At 42.0% G+C, this 21,494-nt stretch overlaps 1 protein-coding gene across 2 annotated transcripts in view; it reads left to right on the top strand.

Moving 5' to 3' along the window:
• Nucleotides 1-16,774, top strand: part of kcnip1b (Kv channel interacting protein 1 b) — a gene marked incomplete at its 5' end in the record, with an annotated part of 35,783 nt that extends 19,009 nt beyond the window's left edge. The window contains 8 exons of one of the 2 annotated variants that reach the window (XM_080860653.1): nt 4,447-4,652; nt 13,619-13,743; nt 14,706-14,775; nt 15,501-15,571; nt 15,680-15,787; nt 16,190-16,294; nt 16,407-16,469; nt 16,689-16,774. In XM_080860653.1, coding sequence (XP_080716779.1) covers nt 4,592-4,652; nt 13,619-13,743; nt 14,706-14,775; nt 15,501-15,571; nt 15,680-15,787; nt 16,190-16,294; nt 16,407-16,469; nt 16,689-16,736 — 651 coding nt within the window. In that variant the 3' untranslated portion in view covers nt 16,737-16,774. Of the gene's footprint in view, nt 1-4,446; nt 4,653-13,618; nt 13,744-14,705; nt 14,776-15,500; nt 15,572-15,679; nt 15,788-16,189; nt 16,295-16,406; nt 16,470-16,688 lie in introns of those variants that run through there. The other variant, XM_080860652.1, reaches the window with a different exon arrangement.
• Nucleotides 16,775-21,494: the final 4,720 nt, after the last annotated feature.

Genomic DNA, 21,494 nt, shown 5'->3' on the forward strand with positions numbered 1-21,494 from the left:
TCACTATCTTTCTCTCTCTCTCTCTCTGCCTAGCTGTCTCTTTACCTCTGTGTAGCCTTTTTCCAGACACACCACGTGCATGCACATGAACACACACACACACACACACACACACACACACACACACACACACACACACACACACACACACACACACACACACACACACACACACACACACATACCATGCCAAATGGATTAGGAGGTCTGAGGGAAAAGACAAAAAAGCCACGAGTGTTTGAAGCCTATGCTGAAATACCCCAGAGTACCCACAGCTTGTGAGTCAGACTCGGATTCAGGCCTGCAGCTCAGTGCATTTGGCCCGCTTTGATTTCCATGAGAATTGGGCAGCACCATCAGGGGGTTGTGTTTGGATGTGTAGGTTGTGAGGAGCACTGCAGTTTGTTGCAGTGGCAGACAGAGAGCGCTGTTCTCACAGTGTTCCAGATTTCCTCTCTCTCTCTCTCTCTCTCTCTCTCTTCCCCCTCTCTCTCTGAGGCAGTGAAAGGTGTAAGAGATTCCTCCTACCTGCAAGGCTGCTGAGGTGCAAAGACCTGCTGCTTCGGAGTGGGACCCTGTTAAATGCAACTGGACTGAGCCTCAGAGAATAGAAGCCCTCCAGGGCCTTTGGGTTTAGTATAATTTGTTCTCGTAATGAGGCCATGCAGAGACGTTTTGACGTTGGCTCTTTCTCTCCCGGCTTCGCTCCCATGCCACCTTACCCTCTATAGCGTTCCCATCCTGTGAACCCATCAATAATTACCTCGAATACACGTGCCCTGGGGCTGCGACAAACCACTAAACTAATGAGCAGAAATAAGCAACAAACCAGGGAACCAAAAATATGGCCTGTGTTTGTATAGCAGAAGAGAAGTGGGCAGAGGAGGTCTCTGGTGAATCAGTTAATTGTGATTTAAGACTTTTAAAACATGCAGTAATGTAGTTTTGCAGTTGTTTTAGTTTAAAAAGTCTTTTGATAATTCATACAAAACTAAAATGTCTGGGATGGACAACAGATGAAAAGATCTTTCAGACAAAAGGATTTGAAGACTGTAGAATGAAAAGGCTTGGCGTTTAGTCTAGACTTTAATATATCTTAAAGGTACAATGTGCGGTTTTAGGGAATTAAGTATTTTTTCATTGGTGTATAATAACCTGGTACTACGAATTGTTGTGTTCCATTAGGTTAGAATGAGCCCTTCCCAGCAAACAAAATAACGTCTCCTTGACGTCCTCTAATGGTCCTCTCCGAGCGTTCCCTAAACGTAAATGTGTATGGTTCCCTTGACAGCCTGGGGACGCTCTGCAGGACGTTCCAAGAAAGTCCCAACGACATTGAGGGGACATCTGGGAAACGTTTTCTAGACGCCCTGTGGACATTATTTAAGGACGTTCAAAGGACGCACCACGAACATAGTAGGGACGTTGGGGTAACGACCATTTTAGCAATGCTAGATGTGCTTTTGACAACCTTTAGTCGCCTTATATGGCACTTATTATTATTTGTTGTTGTTTCTGTCGCTTACTTCTACTCGACTACTACCATTTTTAATTTCTCCAAGCTAAAAGAAAGACATATTCAGGATAAAATGTGGTAATATTTATAATTTCATATAGTTTCAATATTAATAATAAAAAACACAAGTTCAACGTTAGAATTCCTCTGCCACTTCCCCAAAGGATAATGTAGTTCAACAGTCAGCCAAACTCGATTTTACGAGCCAGGTAACTAGCGCCTTGCTCCTTTATTGATTATCAAGTGAAATTTATGAGTGAAACTGTAATACACAAAAACGGAAAATACTTCAACTAAACACCACAAGTTACTATTATATTCGTTACACCAAGAATCAGAGCAACAACAGATTACAGCACAGCCGGCTAACAAGGGCTAACTGTTTCCCGCAGAGGACCAAAGGTAAATGTTATGGGTATGTTTTTGAAGGACGTTCTGTGGACGTGTGCCGAGGGGCCAAATCTGAACGTTCCCTAAAAGTCCGTTTTACGGCTCATTGCGAACGTCACACTAGGACCAAATGTAGACTTGCTACGAACGTCAACAACGTCCTGGTAACGTCCGCTAGTGAACGTTGTGGCAGGAACCAATCGGGGACATCGCAAATGTCCTGTTAACGTCCGGGGGACGTCCCCTGTTTGCTGGGTTCATATCCTCGTAGGCAGTGGGTCCTTTATGTCCACCATATTGTGCTGCCATGTTCCTATGGTGGCCCAAAATGGACAAAACAGACACTGTGCTTTACAATGAAGTGGCAGCTCTCCCGGAAGAGAAGGAGAAGAGGTATCAGTAATTGCTGGTGATGGCTAACAAGTTTGAGAACGTTGTTTTCAAATGTTTTCAAAGTGACACTGAAGTCGCATGTTTTAGTGACTAGTGACTATGTTATGGCAGAGATAGTGACACACACACTCTGAATTCAATCACTGCATCTTCCCCATCCAGGGTAGTGTTACACACAGTGAAGCACACTAACACGGAGCAGTGAGCTGCTTTTTAGCGCCCGGGGAGCAGTGATCGGGATTAGGCGCCTTGCTCAAGGGCACCTCAGCCCTGGATGTGGGCATGGGACTGCAGTGCTCGACCACTTCCCCCATCCACCTTTTTCCTACTGGTCGGGGATTGAACAGGCAACCTTCCGGTTTCCAGCCCAACACCCTAACCAGTAAGCCACGGTTGCCCCTTAATCCAATCTAAATGCAGTTTGTTGTTTGATAGATTTAACTATTGCATGGCCATGGGTCTATGTTGAAAGATGTCTAATTGCTACCAGAATTGCTAATTTTTAGTCCAGCCCAACACCCTAACCAGTAGGCCATGGTTGCCCCTTAATCCAATCTAAATGCAGTTTGTTGTTTGATAGATTTAACTATTGCATGGCCATGGGTCTATGTTGAAAAATATCTAATTGCTACCAGAATTGCTAATTACTAAACCAAAACATTGTGCAGTGCTAATCAAAAGCGAGTATTTTATACATTTGAACCTCTTTCATTTGAACCTACATTTAATGTTTCTCACATTAACAATGTACCTCGGAAAGGTTTCTGACAATCAGTATTTAAATGACTTTAATCTGAACAACTACTTGAAGGAGACTGATAATACAGATATAGTTTTTTCAAAAGTGACATTTAGTACAAGCGACTCAATTCTGCAGGGCAATGAACGCTTTTGCTAAAGTTGGTAAGATAGGCTATGATGGCAAATATAGAGGTAACTCCAACATTAGCAGGCCCAAATGTTGTAGCCTTGACAAGTACTACACTATCAATACCATACTGAGAAAGTGGCTTAATGAGTTTTGTTAAATTTCATAATGTCATCAATAATGACCTCAAATACACGGAAGGGTATGGTTAACTTGTATATGCCTTAACCGAGGTAACAATAACTGAACATTAGCCTTTTCTATGCAAGGTAACTTTAGATCATCTCCACACTTGACGGACTATTCTATGTGGTGGTGGAAGGTGACATAATTTTGGAAGTAGCTGCTGGCACCAGACAGTCACCAAAGGTTGTACTATGTGCTTGGAAAGGAAGTTGTTCAAGAGTGCTATCAAGTTGGTTGCAATCTACAACCTCACCACTAGATGCCACTACAAACTCTACACTGTACCTTTAAATGGGTCACAAGGGTTCATTTTGTACCCTTTTAGTCAGTCCAGGTAGTAATTAATTGTGGGTGTATCATTATCTGAACTGCTGCAATCTGCCACAACATCATTACTACAATGATGTCTGTTTTCTGACTCAGTGGTTTCAAAGTTGCATCCACTGATTAGAAAATACACATTCTCATATGGACAGAAAAGGAGGACGGAAAAACATTATAAAGCACTTACATTTATGCTATATATCCTCACCATCTGCATAGAGTAGTATGTGTATGAATGAGATAATTAAGGGAGAGGATTATGTCTTTATGGCTTGAAGATTAATTCTGCCTCAACAGCTGTTCTTCACTGATTCAGAGTTGTCCATACAGCGATACTTCTGGAAACACCATAACAACAGGGTAGAGAAAAATAACTGAACGAGAGAGAGAGAGAGGTGAGATGTAAGAAAGAGAGATTTTAGTAAAAAGACAGGGAGTGAGTTGGAAAGAAAGGTTAAAGGAAAATAACAGAGAAAGAATGTTAGAAATGGAGATAGATGAGACAGGGAGAAAATAAAAAGAGTCAGTAAAGAGGTAGAAGAGAGAGGACCCAGGAGAGAGCGAGAGAGAGAGAGAGAGTGGGAGGGGCAGAGTGAAATAAGGGGCAGCTGGTACGCACTTGAGGAGTGAAATTGCACGCTATTTTCTCCTCAGCCCAAACTGATAGCAAGAGAAAGAGAGAGCGTCTGTATGTGACAGGGAGCAGAGGATAAAGACTTACGTTTGTGGGTGAGTGGTTTGTGAAGAACGACGAAGGACGAGAAAACAACAAAGAGAGGAGTGTAGAGGGGAGAGAGAGAGAGAGTGAGTGAGGCAGGGAGTCTCCGAGAGAGAGTGCGAAAGACAGAAAGGAGAAAGAAGAGAAGAGGGAAACCAAGGTACTGTTGGGATACACAAGTTACTACGGCGACAACATGGGTGCAGTAGTGGGCACACTTACCATGCAGACCAGCAAGCAGAGGCGGCCATCCAGAGGTAATGACAACAACGCGCGTACACACACACACACACACACACACACACACAGAGGGGAAGATTGAGGGAGGGAGAGAGAGGAAGAGAGAGAGACTTGTCGGAAAGGCAATCTCAAATACTTCTGAACATTTTACTTCCATGTCTACAAATAGGCATTCTATTTAATCTTTCCTGTGTGATACCTTCAAATGTCCCATCACAAACACACAGACACAATTACAATAAAACTGAAAAAGAAGCATCTGCAGGAGCGCAGACACATGTTAGCACGTGCTGATTTTAGAAACACTGCTCACACCTGCTAACTACAGGGGAGGTGATTTTCACACAGTGGTGCTTGAGCAAGTCTGAGAGAGAAGAAAACACTGAGTGGGAGACAGAATAGAAAGAGGGAAGAGTGAGAGCGTTCTAAGCAATATGTATGCACTGCTGGTTATCTTCTATAAGCTCTTGGCATAGGTCAGCATCAGCTGCACCCCTATAGATATATCATATGTGTATATGTGTGTCTCTGGCTCATTGTATCTGACAGTGGTCTCAAGAAGATTTCTGTGCACCTTTGTTTGTTCAGATTCATGTCTTGGGTATTGTGTATATTGCTGTGTCGTCTATGCACATATACGTAGGTCTGTGTGTAAATATGATAGCACACCCACACGCAGACCTATATTAGATCAGCTTGTGTTCAGTGTGCGTATGTGTGTGTGTGTGCGCACGTTTACATTTCAGTGGTAGCATTAGCACCCTGCTCACATAGCATCTCTCTTCCTGTTCACATGCTTGAGAGCCCGGTTGTCATGGAGACTGGTTTGTGAGAGCAAAAAAAAAAGAAAAAAGGAAAACAGGAACAAAAGTGAATGATGCTGGTGGGGCCGAGTGGAGAGCAACAGCTACATCCTTCATGCAGACACATTAAAACTGTAAACACACGCACACACACACGCACACACACACGCACACACACACACACACACACACACACACACACACACACACACACAAACACAAGCTCTTGCGTCACACAATCAAAAAGAAAAAAACATACACGTCTGACTCACACCATGACTGAAAACATATTTTCAAAACCCATTTGCTTTGAATAACTCTGATGGTTTGTGTCTGTACAAAATGTGAGTAATGTCTGACATTTGCCTCTTATAAACCTAGTGACCAACCCTGAGACAACTGAGAAAAGAGGACTCAGGTGAGAGAATAAACAGCGGACAAACATAATGTGCTGTAGTGGGAAAGGTCATCTGATCCATTTATGGTCTTCTTTACCTTCTCTTAGCAAATGGAATATATTTACATGCATTTGTCCCTCCCCTCAGACTCTTTAAAGTAAAAAAGGACTAAATAGGTTTATTTTTTTTTCTTTGACAGAAATCACTGTTTGCATGCTGATGTAATACATGCCAAAGAATTTGAAAGCAGATTTTCGGTGAATGCACTACTACACGACATACCTCTAGCAGTGCCTTGGTGCGTTGTCCTATAATAACAAGCCAAAGAACCAGTATAAGTTATAAATTGCAACCTAGTTCACCAAGAAACCTGACTGGTTTACTTTGAAAATGCCATGGTCGCCTGAAGTGTAGATGTGAGAAGGTAGCATGTTGTGGAAGTTGGAGGTGTTGTGTTGTAGTGTACAGCAAACGTGCATTATATCACATAGTTACAGAAGAAGTTAGGTTTGGTCTGCTTACAGATGTCCGTATCCTTAGCAACTGTGCTATCCTCAAACAACCTAAGGTCTCAAACATTCACACTTCCAACACAGTTCTTCTCTGTTTTCATAATTTTTTTTTTTTTACTTTTTTGCTCCCAAAACCTAGACTTAATGTTTATATGAGCTCTAAAAGCCATAATGTGTGAGGTTTGATGTATTAAACTGTTGATGAAACAGAAATCTAAATAATAAGTAGGGCTCATTATGTAATGGCTTCAGAGGCAGTGCAGCATGTATAATTTGAAACCCTGGATGAAGCCTCTTGGTGAGAGGAACCTATTAAAATAGGGTTGGCATGTCATTTTAAAATATCCCTCGACTAATTTAGAACCTGCTTAGAAAGTGCTGCTCCTTCTGGATTAAGTGCCCTGTGATGTGCTGAGGCATGAACGCACCAAAGGCAAACTTCCGGAAACAGACACACCAAATAAGTCCAACTGAAAGCTGAACCAACAGAAAGCCAGATTCTTCTTATGTCGACTTATGTAAGGACCATGGAGCCTAAGCAGCTCAGGAAAGAGGAAGAAAAAAAAACACTACCTATTCGCCTCTGTCAAGCTGGAGAACCATGGCACGCTTCTGATGGAAACGAATGGGGTCATGACGAACACACGAGTCAGCTTTTTGACAGAGAGAGAGAGAGAGAGAGAGCGCTTTGGGAGCTGCGGGGGCCGGGAGCGCGAGTGAGAGTGAGATATTCTCCCAACTGGTTAGCAGGTGCTGGTGAATATTAAACAGGGGCTGTGAGGTCACTGCCTCCTGCTGTTCAACTCCCCTGAGCCTCCTGTGAGATGGACCAGAGTCAGCGATGGCTCAGTCTAGACAGATGGGATGCTCACGGTCGCCAAGCGCAATAACATCCGTTCGCTGCAACCGCATCACTGTTGCCTGGTGTTTAGTGGCCAATTATGTGCAGGTGTCAAACCAGTGGTTAATGAAATGGAGGGTAACAATTGGCCACAATGACAAATACTAAGTCACTGATGTGAGAAACCCTGCTTAAATCAGAGGACTGTTCATGAAGAGTAGCCTATAGTCTTCATGAATGGCAAAGGGTAAAAAGACATTCAAAATTATGATGAATTATTACGACAAATATCGCTTGAAAAAATGCTGCTGAAGGATTCATGTGATTTTGTTGAAACCTAGGATTTTCTCCTCACTGACACAGAGGTATCTATAACCCAGATCTCATTCAAGATGCGATGTAGTCTACCTCTCTGTAGAACTCCTTTGATGCTGATCTAACACAGCAGATATTTCACATATTCCATACATTACCCTTATTCCATATAGACATCATCACACAATATGACAGCTTGTTTGTACGCACTTGGCACAGGGTTGTGAATAAATTAATGAATCATCTAATGCTGTCAGGGGAAAATACAGGTGAAATCATCTGAAGCTGTTAGTAGAACATACAGGTGAAATCAATCCTACCACTCACCACTGATTTATTTACTCACACAGTTTGCATTGAAGACAAAGTGCAGAGTTGAGTTTTTCTCTCTCTCAGATAGAAGACAACTAATGGGCAATCCATTTCCAACAAACTAGTTTCCTTATTTTCTCATTTTCCACACCTCTCTAAAAATATGTAATTCTAACACACAGTCAAATATCTTTCTGGCACACGTCCCCCCTGTGTTTGTATTTGGCCCTCTTATGGCTCACTGCTGGAGACTCAGAGCAGGAAGGTTCAGCTTAAAATGATGAACGTCTTTCTTTCTCCACCCTGCTGTGCAACGTTAGCCTGGGCTCTCTGCTCAGCGGTCGGAGTTGCTCTAAATATTTGATGGCCTCAAATCTTAAATCTGAAATCCTGAAATCCTGCTCCCTGCCTTCCTCCAGCCGTTCCCTATCTTTTGTAAATCCTGTTTCTTGACTTCTTCCTGTGTAATTATGGCTCTACACTGTGCCTCTCGGGGTCTGTCGATCAATCTCTTCCCCTTTTTCATTGTTCTCAACTTTTTCTAATCTGTTCATCCATGTTTTTTTTTTCTGCACTTTTCTTTCATCTCTCTCCAGTAGCAGTATCTCCACTTTATCCTTCACACCCACCTTTCACATCGCCTCCTTTTTTTCTAACTTCACATCTGTCAGTTTTCTCCTCGAAGTGTTAATAAGTGTGAAGTGATAATAAAGTGCAATGATTCGCATATTTCATGGACGCTCGCTGTTCTACTGGGAAAAAATGTCTTTGCTTTAAGAAAGAGTGGTTCTATATCACAGTGAGAAAAATAAACCGTTCTTCCCTGACGTCCTCCTGTAGGCAAACGTCAAGAAAGAAATGCATTCAAAACAAATGTCTGAATAAGATTAGGAAGAGAATAATAATAACTATTAGGGTCCTTAACTGTAACTGAAATACTTTGTGTACTTAAAAAACCAAATGGCAGATGCCCTCTCATGGGTAACTGCTCAGATGTTTACAATTTTCCTCCAGATTAGCGCAGAGCCGGGGGACACTGTGCATGTGTGCATGATGGGCACTATCGGTGATGGGCCCTGCTCTCCCAGAGCTAAAACTGCCAAAGCCTACAGACAGAATCACTGCTTTGCCCACAGCACACGGGAAACAGCACACAGCCCACAGCAGCAAACCAAATGAGCTGCTTTTTCCAGGTCAACCGCTGAACCTCAATTTATGCCCTTGCCTCTATGATGGTCAAGCAACTAATATGTATCAGATATTGGTTTGGTAAGGCTACAATGCAGCTGCGTTCTTTTTCCCTGTGGCTCTAATGGATAGACTAATATTTGATCATTCAATGTTGGTACTCCTGTTCAATTCCATTCCCATCCATAACACATATCTCATGCAACGTGCAATGTAGTCTACCTCTCCCTTGATGCTCCAGCTGTTCTTTTCCAAAGACTGTTTTTTTGAGGTTCTTGTGTGATTACGGCTCTACTGTGCCTCTCAGGGTCTGTCGATCGGTTCTTGTTCTTGACTTTTTCTGATTTAGTTTGAAATCTGTTTATCCATCTTCTTTTTTCTGCTCTTCTCTTTTATCTCTCTCCGGTAGCTGTGTCTCTACTTTACACTGCATGCAATTCTTTATTCTATTCAGAGCATCCGGAAAGTTCTCAGACCATTTTGAGTTTTCACATCTGCTCTGGGTCATCCTACTTCTATTCGTAGTCCTTGAGATGCTTCTATTGGAGTCCACCTGTGCCTAATTTAATTAATTGGACATAATAAGGAAAGGCACGTGCCTGTCTACATAAGGTCTCACAGTTGATTAGTCCGAGAGGCACGGTGGCTCAGGTGCTCACACTCCCGCCTCACAGCAAGAAGGTCATGAGTTCGATTCAAGCATGGGGCGCTGTTGGCTCTGGGGGGCAGGTCCTCCCCAGTGCTCAGGTGGGCTATCTTCCGGGCCTTTCTGTGTGAAGTATGCATGTTCTCCCCACGTTAACAAGGGGTTTCCTCCACTAAGAACCCCTACAGAAAAAACATGCAAAAGAACAGAACACTCTCCTGTCCATCCCTGACCAAGACGGACAGTTCACTTCATGTGGTACATGGGCGCTTAACAGCTGCCCACTGCTCCTGGGGTCCTGGAGGAAGGACAGTCCCGGATGGGAAAATGCAAAGCAGAAATACATAGCGACCTCAGGCCTGCATGTGTGTGTCCTGTCTCCCCTCCATATATCCACGTGTGTGTTGCAGTGTGGCTTTGTGCCATTAAAATCTGACAATTATTATTATATATTATGATTGTGTTTGTCAGAGTGAAAACCAGGCCATGAGGTCAAGATAATTGTCTGCGGCATTGAAAGTGCCCAAGAGCATGGTGGCCTCAATCATTCTCGTTTGGAAGAGATTTGGAACCGCCTTTCGAGATCTGGCCGCCCAGCCAAATTGAGCAGTTGGGGATAAAGGGCCTTGGTCATACAGGTAACCAAGAGATATTTTGTGGAGATAGGCGACCCTTACAGAAAAACAACCATCATGCCACGGTAATCGTAGGACCCGAATCCACAACACTCAAAACATGTTTCTACAATGTGGGTTTTCAGACAAGAACATGATACAAAAACCAGCAAAACCAGTGTGGAAACACAACATTGATAGTCCAAGAACTTAAGAAAACCAGGGGGTTTAAATATACAGTACTTAACGAGAAAACAAGAGACAGGCGGAACCAATCAGGAAGTGACACAAAGGGTGTGAACAGAGACACAATAAACAGTAGGAAGTAACCAAGGAAGTACGCCGCACACAAAAATACCACAAAATTGGAGTCAACAAGAAACACAGGGAAAAGTGCAGACTGTGACTCATCAGGGCAGCACTCCACCATTCAGGCCTTTATGGTAGAGCAGCCAGACGAAAGCTATTCCTCACTAAAAGGCTCATGACAGCACACTGGGGGTTTGGCCAAAAGCACCCGAATGACTCAGACCAAGAGAAGCAAACTTCTCTGGTCTGATGTAACAAAGGTTGAACTATTTGGCCACAATTCCCAATGGTGTGTGTGAAGGACACTAGGACCTAAGAAACACCCCATTAATACCATTCCTATTGTCAAACACGGTGGTGGCAGCATGATGCTGTGGGGATGTTTTTCTGTGACAGGGACTGGGAGACATGATAGAGGGAAAGTGGAAACAGGAAAATATAGTTAAATCCTGAGTGAAAACCCTTTACAGAGTGCTCAGGATCTCATTTTAACAAGACAACAACCTGAGGTATTCCACCAAGAAAACACAGGAGTGGCTTTGTAGAAGACTCTGTTAAAGTCCTGACCTGAACCCAATAGAGCATCTCTGGAGAGACCTGAAATGGCTGTGCACCGACGCTCCTCACCAATCCAAAAGAATGGTGCCAGAGAGGATCGTTCCCAAGAAGACTTGAGGCTGTCATTGCTGCCAAAGGTGCTTTTAACCAAGAACTAAGTGGAGGGTCTTAATACTTGCGTAAAAGGGATATTTCAGTCTTAAATTTAAATACAATTTTTGCTTTGTCATTGTGAAGTATTGTGTGTAGATTAATGAGAAACAAAATGTGCTAAACTTTGGGATGGACAGGAATTAAGTACTTTGTGAGAGTGACACAAAGAAGGGACCAAAGTCCAATTCCCTGATGGCAAAAGAAAATGACATATGTTCCATCTGATCCTAGCTGGGTGGTGAGAAAGACCCAGGGAGAATAGGGCTGTGCTGAAACAGGTGTGTTGACAGATTCTATAAATCACTAGGTAAGGTGCGTTGGCAGGAACCCAGCGGATGATGACCAGCCGTCCAGGCGAGAATGTTGAACATGGCTCAGAGTTATTGGCCAGAAAAAGCCTCATCCCTGGTCATCAGGTGCACTGTAAACCCAGACAGTTCTACTAACTCATTAACATTATGTATTCAGTACTTAAAACCTGGTATTTAGTTGACCCAACATAAAATGTATGAGTTTTCTGAGCAAGTGCATACGTTTTAATTGTGTTGAATGTATTTGTTTGAGTTAACATTGCCTGATAACTCAAAAAATGTTAGTATCTGACGTCATCAACGTCGTTGAGAACACCATTGCAAAGCTCTTGTGATGAGAGACGGACACAGCAGACTTAAGGTAGAGGAGTCGTTTAGTAATCCAGAGGTTGGAAGGTTGCTAGTTCGATTCCCCATTCCTCCTTACCAAGTGTATAAGTGTGAACCCCTAAACTGCTCATGATCTATAAATGCAAAATTCCTTGTCAATCGCTTTGGATAAAAGCGTCTGCTAAATCGTAAATGTAAATGCAGTGGCAACACTGGGAAGGCGGTCGACCAATGACAGTTCTCTCTACAGTAAGAGCTTGCGCAAGAAGTTGGAACGTAAGGAAGATACCCTTTAAAAAACTTGTAAGGGCGTAATAACTAGTTTGAGAAAGACCCAGAGAAACACAAATATCTGACGAGGCTAAATCCTTTACGATTTTGGAATAATATGAGCTCAGAGAACTCAAAAATTATGAAAATGATAACACAAAAAATCTAAATAGCCGATGCATAATTTTTGAGTTAAGTTTACTTAAAAAAATAAATATATGTAGTCAAATTTTCTTATGTAATCGGTTACATCAAAAGTTTTGAGTTCTCTGAACTTGTTCAGGTTTACAGTGTATGGTGTGACTGAAATAGGCTGGTTGCAGGGCTTATGGGAGTAAGCTCAGTGGCATGGTGTCTATCTGTCTGTGGTGAAGGATGATGGCCTCCCCCTGGGCTTCACTTTTACATCTTTTCATCTGCTCGGGCCAAATTCGTTTATCTTTTATTCCTACGTAGGTATCTGTCCAACTCATGCCTCATCTTTTCTGCAGGGCTGACAGCTGCAAGACCTCTGCGCGGCCGTGTGTGTATGTGTATGTGTGTGTGTGTGTGTGTGTGTGTGTGTGTGTGTGTGTGTGTGAGTGTGTGAGAAAGAGAGAGAGAGAGAGAGAGAGAGAGAGAACCAGAAAGAACCAGAAAGCTCTTTGGCAATTTGGCAAGGTTTAAAGGTCACAGTCATCACATTCACAGTCTGATTGCCCTCTCCTGTCTTCTCTCATTATATTTCCCCATAGATCACTTGATTTGAATATTTTCTTGCATAATTGCGGTTTATATGACCGGGTAACTGCTGTCCTGTTGGGCAGCTGTCCTGATTAAATCTTTCCATGGCCAAGGAGCTGCCAGACTAGTGAGCTACTGTGAGTAAATGTCATAGTCATCTGAGGTGAACAGTGCCTGTTTTCTCTTCAAGTCATTATTTACTGTCAACCGACACACACGAGCAACACAGGGGATGTTGAATTCTGATGTCAGTTCTACATGCAGCACGCCAAGGATCTAGAAATCACTTTATTCCTTTCTGAGAAAGCTAGAACTGTCATCTGACAAAGGACTCATTAAGTGTTTGTTTGAGAAAAAGACATGCATTAGATTACATCTTCACTTATTCATTTCATTCTGTGTCAGATTATGTACAGTATTTTTTTTTATTATTTCTTTCACATTATGTATTTCCATTAGACATTTTCCACTGCCTGGGAATAAAATGCATTTTCTAGGAAGTAAATAGAGGTTCCCACTCTGGGACTCTCTACTAGATTTCTGTGCTGATAAAACGGATGAGAAATTGATGAGAATGAGAAATCTGATTTTCATGGACAATTACCGTCCATGTGATGAGATGCTGTGTCTGTTTCGTGAGAGAGAAAAAAAACAAGTCTACTGTTGTGCCCTGAGGGCTAACCCTGGGTTCTGTCCACAGACAAGATTGACGATGACCTGGAGATGACCACGCCGTGCCACCGGCCAGAGGGGCTGGAGCAGCTAGAGTCGCAGACCAACTTTACCAAACGGGAGCTGCAGGTCCTCTACCGGGGCTTCAAAAACGTGAGCGCTCCCTGCATGGCGGCCTCTGTTTGATAGCTCACTCCTCTAGCTGCCTACTCCAAAACTATCTGCTACTGTGCTTTCCATCCAGTTTCACCAGTTAGCTGCTGCCCCCCCCCCCCCCCCACCCTTACCGGCACAGCGCTTTCCCCACTTCCATAGCCACTTTGAAGCGAGCCCCCCATGTTCTATATTTGGCTCAGCTCATCTTTGTCTGTGAAAAGCAGATACCCATTTAGCCTTGGCCATTTCACCTCCTATGCTGCTAATCTGACTACACCAGCCCCTGCAGCAGAGATCAACCCTGTCTGTCATATTCCATAATGAGAACAATTACATGCTGCATTACACACTTCACGTCAAAACCACACAAATGAGAAAAAACACTGGTGTTTGCCAATAAGGGCTGCTCTCTCTACACACACACACTCACACACACACTCACACACACACACACACACACACACACACACACACACACACACACACACACACACACACACACACACACACACACACACTGGTGTTTGGGAGCAAAGTCCAAACTAAATAGTTGGTGCGTCATAGCAACGATTGAGATGATTTTTGAAGTGCTACCGAGGCTTTATTGACAAGCGAAATAATTGTTTTTCTTTCCCTCTTAGTCTGTACTTGGTTAACAACAAATGGAACAGCAAAATGCAATATTATGTAATAGCACTAATTTTTTTACATTGACGTATTTTACACTCATAACTAACCCACAATGACTATTAACGTGTATGTCAATATGGATTATTGAGGTTTCTTGAGGTCTTTGAAGCCAACGTCTTTGTAAATCGAATTAGTGCTGAGAGACACATATGGACAGTTGCTGTTAATTGAATATCACATGCAAAAAACAGACAGATGTTCTCCCTCGTGGAGAGATAAGAGTTGAGAGAGTGGTGAAATTAATGATCTTTGACTCTTTTTCCCATCAGGAGTGTCCTAGTGGAGTTGTGAACGAGGAGACGTTTAAACACATCTATGCACAGTTCTTTCCACATGGAGGTACACAAAGTCCATTCTCAACCTTAAATTAAGTCCATTCTCAACCTGCTTGAGCACAGGGGAACATACAAGTGGCATTCAAAAAAAGCTCACAAAGGGGTTATAAGGCATTCATATCGCCTCATAGTGTGTATTTGAAGTCTCTATAATGTTTGTAATATAACACAGGAAATGTGGAACATGAAACACTGGAATGTAAAGCTTTACAACACAAAGTAACATAATGCATTATATTACACATGTCTGCAGTTCTTAACTTCCTTATGATTCCATCATGTTTTGTAAACAAGTCATATATAAATGACAATGCATGTCCATCCAGCCATACCATTGTTTTCCTTTTAAATATAAACATATTCTTATGATGTGATATATTGAAATAATAAATGCATTAAACAATTACACTATGGTTGTTTCTGCTTCACAAAAGTGTTACCCAAAATGGCCTTCCCTTAGTTTAACTTTGAGTCATAGCAGGCCTTGTACATCCAGGCCATTCGCTAGAAGCACATTTATCATTTGTCTGTGTTACCTTGTAAGGCAACCCTATGATGTATGGTGGCATCTTGAGGACCATATTTCAGTGGCAAGTAAATAAATGTTCAAGACCAAGGTCAAAGTGTAGAACTTTAACTGATATTTTTTTTCATGCACTTTGTGCTGTAAGTCTTGTTTAATGATTTAATGATTTACAGCATTCTTGTGTGATTTCTCTCTTGTAACAGACGCCAGCACATACGCCCATTACCTTTTTAATGCATTCGATACAACAAAGAATGGATCCATCAAGTTTGAGGTACAGCACCAATTTTCCCAACAGCATTGAGTTCTTAACTCTTGCCTTGTGGTCTGTTCTTCTATAGAGCATTTACTGTCATGTCCTCCATCTTTCTCCTTCTGCTAGGATTTTGTGATGGGACTGTCCCTCCTGCTGCGTGGATCGACAAGGGAGAAACTTGAATGGACATTTAATTTATATGACATCAATAAGGACGGTTACATAAGCAGAGAGGTAAAATATGTTGTCCTGATGTGCATTATTTTGCCAGTTTCTCTCTCTCTCTCTCTCTCTCTCTCCCCCTCTCTCTCTGTGTGTGTGTGTGTGTGTGTGTGTGTGTGTGTGTGTGTGTGTGTGTGTGTCTGTGTGTGTGTGTGTGTGTGTGTGTGTGTGTGTGTGTGTGATGTGTGTGTGTGTGTGTGTGTGTGTGTGTGTGTGTGTGTGTGTGTGTGTGTGTGTGTGTGTGTGTGTGTGTGTGTGTGTGTGTGTGTCTGTGTGTGTGTGTGTGTGTGTGTGTGTGTGTGTGTGTGTGTGTGTGTGTGTGTGTGTGTGTGTACGCGTCTCTCTCTCTCTTGCTCTGTTTGTGTACTATGTGATGAGGCTGCTTTAAAAAGGATTGTATTTTTTGTTCCACAGGAGATGACAGAGATTGTGAGAGCAATTTATGATATGATGGGGAAGTATACTTACCCTGCAATGAAAGGTGATGATCCCAAACAACATGTGGATGCTTTCTTTCAGGTCAGTACATTTATTTCATGCAGTATAAAAGTATGTTGTAAATATGTTGTGGACGAAAGCCCGACACACACAGAATTTAAGCATCCATGACTATTTGTGTCTGTATCCACAGAAAATGGACAAAAATAAAGACGGGGTTGTAACTCTAGAGGAGTTTGTCCTCGCATGTCAAGAGGTGAGTAAATCTTTGTTTGGTGGTGTTTTCCCAGAAGGCAGAGAGAGAGAGAGAGAGAGAGAGAGAGAGAGAGAGAGAGAGGACTGCACTTCCATACATTTGCAAACAGATATCCCACAATACCCATCCCCATCCGGATGTCTTAGTTAGTTATATACAACTATGACACCTTGTGGAACTGAAGTGAACTGCATTGTCTGATGTTTCATTTTTCCTCAGGATGAAACCATGATGAGGTCGATGCAGCTCTTTGAGAATGTTATCTAGAGGCAGGTGGAGGGGATGAAGATGGAAAGCAACTGGACATCGAACTGACAGAAGCAAAGAAGTGCCCACAGAGAATATATTTTTTGCGTTTCTGTGTGTGTGTGTGTGTGTGTGTGTGTGTGTGTGTGTGTGTGTGTGTGTGTGTGTGAGAGAGAGAGAGAGAAAGAGAGAGAACATGTTAGATGAGAGAGAGAGAGAAAGAGAGAGTGTGAGAGAGAGATAAATGGGGGTTCTTATTTGCTGTCAATTCGTCATTTAAATTAATTTACATTTCTAGCCTCTACCAGATGAAATGTATACATTTGCAATTCTTTAGGTTATTTCATGGAGGATACACCGTCTTTGTAGAACCCTTTTGACCCCTCTGTCTCATATTTACTGAGTCATATTTCTTCAAAATGGCCTGAAATTCCTTCCACTTGGTAGAAACTGTTGCCTCCTCTTGGACAGATAATGGAACGGCAATTTAAAAGCTCCCCCCGCTGGTAAAAAAACAGAGCTACAGTGGAAAATATATTGGCCTTTGGCTCACTCCCGAAACCGCATGTTTTTAAGTGAAAAAACGTCCTTTAAGTTGTCTGACGACCTCTTAATGATATGAAATATTTATTTAATATTTTATTTATGTGTGTAATATACTGTGCACATTTTCCATTTGGTCTCATCCTGACAGTGTATATAGTTTGTTGGTTGTCCAAATTGTGTATTGTATGTTCATGGCATGTATTAAGTGTCATGGTATTATTGTTGTTTTGTGTTGTTGTGTCCTGCTGTTTGACTGTCTGCCGGTTTTTCTGTCTGTCCATTTGTCATTGTTCTATGCCTCATCTGAAGCTAAGTGGCTCATATCTTAAGACAGATCTGACAGATTAGACTCTTTGAAGCATTCATTTTTTAAATGGATTGCTAGCACTACAGTGCATGAAGAAAGAAAGGGAAATAATTGGTCTGAATAGTACCCCCTGAAATTCTGTCTGATATACAGGTTTCTAGCAGAAGGGCAAGAGAGCTACAGACTTTTTGAGAGAGAAAGAGTGAGAGAGGGAGAGAATTTCATATTATGAAACTGTGAGATGAGAGGCATAATACCCCAATTGTAGAAGAGTGATCTTAATCATCTTATTTGACCACCACTCTCTCCATATGTGTAATTTTGCCACCTTTCCTCTATGTCCATCTGAGGTAAGGGGAGACAGAAGAGAACAGAGACACATTTTAGTGATCCAAACAGATCACTGTAACTAAAAGCCATTCCTGACTTACACTCTTATTCATCGCAGGTATCAGAATTCTGTCAGTGTGTATGTGTATCACTGTGTACATACAGGTTTTTCTGTATTATTCTGCTTTGACAGATTAAGAATAAAGATTTAATTTACAGATCTAACACAATACATAGAGATGTCCTTTTGTTGTGCTGGACGACACTCAATGAACATTCTGTATTTTGCAATCTGACATTGTATAACACATATTTCTCTGTACACACAGCGTTTCATGAAGCAGATAAACAAAGGCTGTGTAACAGCTTCTCTGGTGACATGCTGTACAGAGCTATGATTGATATTGAAGAATAAACCTTTCAAGAGAAAACAGAAATCAGCTACATGTCTTTATGACCTTCACCTGTATGACTGCATCAAAATCTAAAATGTAGTACATTTGACTTGCCACACAGAGAAAGCAAAGGGGTTTCCATTGTGATATGTAATAACAGTTAATGGGGTTGGATAAGACAGTGGGTGAGATTACCTTCTTGTAGCTACAAGCAGTGAACGTCTAAATGTATTAAACTACAGTCACTGGAGGAATCTATTGTTCCTCTGTTATGAAGTTTTGGAGACTATTAAATTAAAGGGATTTGTGCACTGATGTGATGTAAAGTGATATGATGTAATTTGATGTTTATATGGATTGCTAGCACAACAGTGCATGAAGAAAGAAAGGGAAAGAATTGGTATGAAAAGTACCCCCTGAAATTCTGATATACAGGTTTCTAGCAGAGGGGCAAGAGAGCTACAGACTTTTTGAGAGAGAAAGAGAGAGAGAGTGAGAGAATTTCATATTATGAAACTGTGAGATGAGAGGCATAATACACCAATTGTAGAAGAGTGATCTTAATCATCTTATTTGACCACCACTCTCTCCATATGTGTAATCATGCCACCTTTCCTCTATGTCCATCTGAGGTAAGGGGAAACAGAACAGAGACACATTTTAGTGATCCAAACAGATCACTGTAACTAAAAGCCATTCCTGACTTACACTCATATTCATCGCAGGTATCAGAATTCTGTCAGTGTGTGTGTGTATCACTGTGTACATACAGGTTTTTCTGTATTATTCAGCTTTGACAGATTTAGAATAAAGATTTATTTTACAGATCTAACACAATACATGGAAATGTCCTTTTGTTTGTGCCGGACGACACTCAATGAACATTCTGTATTTTGCACTCTGACATTGTATAACACATATTTCTCTGTACACACAGCGTTTCATGAAGCAGATAAACGTGCTGTATAGAGCTATGATTGATATTGAAGAATAAACCTTTCAAGAGAAAACAGAAATCAGTTACATGTCTTTATGACCTTCATCTGTATGACTGCATCAAAATCTAAAATGTAGTACATTTGACTTGGCACACAGAGAAAGCAAAGGGGTTTCCATTGTGATATGTAATAACAGTTAATGGGGTTGGATAAGACAGTGGGTGAGATTACCTCCTTGTAGCTACAAGCAGTGAAAGTCTAAATGTATTAAACTACAGTCACTGGAGGAATCTATTGTTCCTCTGTTATGAAGTTTTGGAGACTATTAAATTAAAGGGATTTGTGCACTGATGTGATGTAAAGTGATATGATGTAATTTGATGTGAAATGGCTGAGTGTGCTGAGAATAAGAATACAGATCTTTGAGAATTGTGTCCATTCAATTGATTAAAAAAAGACCTGGAACATTTAGAATGCTGTTTGCTAATAGTCACTCCATGACAGTACCTTTTAACCTATTCAGTTATGGAATCAGTATAACCTAATGGTCTCTGTTTCTTAAGCTGTGGCTGTAAAAGTAAAGGATTGGTAAAGCTCTTATCTCACAGCACGGAAGACATCTATAAAAAGAAGTAAGCTAAAAGCCAAAGGACCTCTGTAAAATAGTTTGAAAACTGTCATTAAGAACAATAAATGATAAGAAAGAAAGCGCTCAAATCATAGGATGCAGGAAATCATGAAATATGTACACATTGTTAAAATCCCTCACGTTCTGGAGCTAAGTTGTTTATATTATTCCGAAAATTCAGTGAAAGATTAACACTGACAGTTTAAACACATTATCCCAAATCCACAACACATTCTGTAGAAAGCTTTCTAAATGCAATAATGTTTATAGAGCTGCCGCAAAAGTACATTTCTAAACCTGATTGTTAAAATCCTTGATTGTGATTGGCTAAAAGCCGTTGTAAAATCCAGCATTACCTTACAATTTGACCTGATTACATTCCATATTACTGCGCAGCGAATGGCAAGGCATTCATATAGCGCATTTCATACCCAGTGTTCCATCTGGCTGTTGCGTTGCTTCAAGGGTTGCGTGGCAACGATTTATTTAGGAACTATAATTTTTAGTGGCGGAAGAATGACGGTTTATCATTAAACTATTGTTTCTTAAATTGAATTGTCTTTATTTATGAAACCATATCAATTATGTGTAGTAACAGGTTTAGAAAAGCAATAAGCCCCGCGAGTCCGTGCTTTGCGCTGATTTTAGAACAGGTAAGGGGGTTTAACGGCACTCCGCTTCGCGTCGTGCCTAACAACTCCCTTACCTGTTCTAAAATCAGCGCAAAGCACGGCCTCTTGGGGCTTATTGCTTAATTATCATTGTGATGTCAGAGGAATGACATAGACTTTCCAGGTTGACAAAATCTTGTGTAAATGATGAGGTAACATTACGTTGCCATCAAATATGCCCCAGCCACAGTTATTTTGATATCACCAAACGTCCACTTCCAGCCAACAGAGACTTACGCCTTCTAAAAAACGTTACTTTCGCCACATGGACTTTATGCACAGTACAGCACAAGACAGAACTTCGCTGGTCATACAGAAGATGGCGCTGGAATTTCACTTTTTGGCGTATCCAGTCTCCTTGTGCCTCCAGTAGAGCCGATTTAGCAGATGACGCCACCCTCTGCCCAGTCCCCACTCAGTCGAGGTCCAAGAGGTCATGGGACTTCCTGGCTGTATCAATTAGCAGGAATGGGAGTGCTTATTAATGACCGCTCCCTCAAATGCCTCCCTCCACACTGCAAGGGAAGGACCTTCCTCTGCCTCTTTGCATCTACGAGACTATTTGGTGAACTAAACGGTGTGAGACTGCAGTTGCAATCAATAACAACACCAGAAGACTATGCGTGGGAATGTGTGGGGCGGTGGGGGGTTCACCTGGCAAGTGCCGTAAAAGCTCCGCGCAGAGCAGAAGCAGGTTAAATCACTTGATAATGGACGCTGCGGGCTCGCCTGTCCCTCCGTGCGCCCATTTGAGACGGGTCAATTCCTGGGAGTCAGCACTCAGCTGGGATTGGGGGGCGGGGTGGCTAACGGATAGCATGAAGGCAATTTTTCCGATCCCAGAGGACTCCCCTGATCTCTGTCTGCGTGAAGACCTAAGTGCTTCCGTGCTGCGGCAGGCATAATCATCTGCCTGAGTTGAGGGCCTGTGTGGGTTTGTTGTTTTCTGAGTATGATCCATGGC

Source organism: Sprattus sprattus (assembly GCF_963457725.1).
Source record: "Sprattus sprattus genome assembly, chromosome: 1".
In the NCBI taxonomy this organism is placed as follows: domain Eukaryota; kingdom Metazoa; phylum Chordata; class Actinopteri; order Clupeiformes; family Clupeidae; genus Sprattus; species Sprattus sprattus.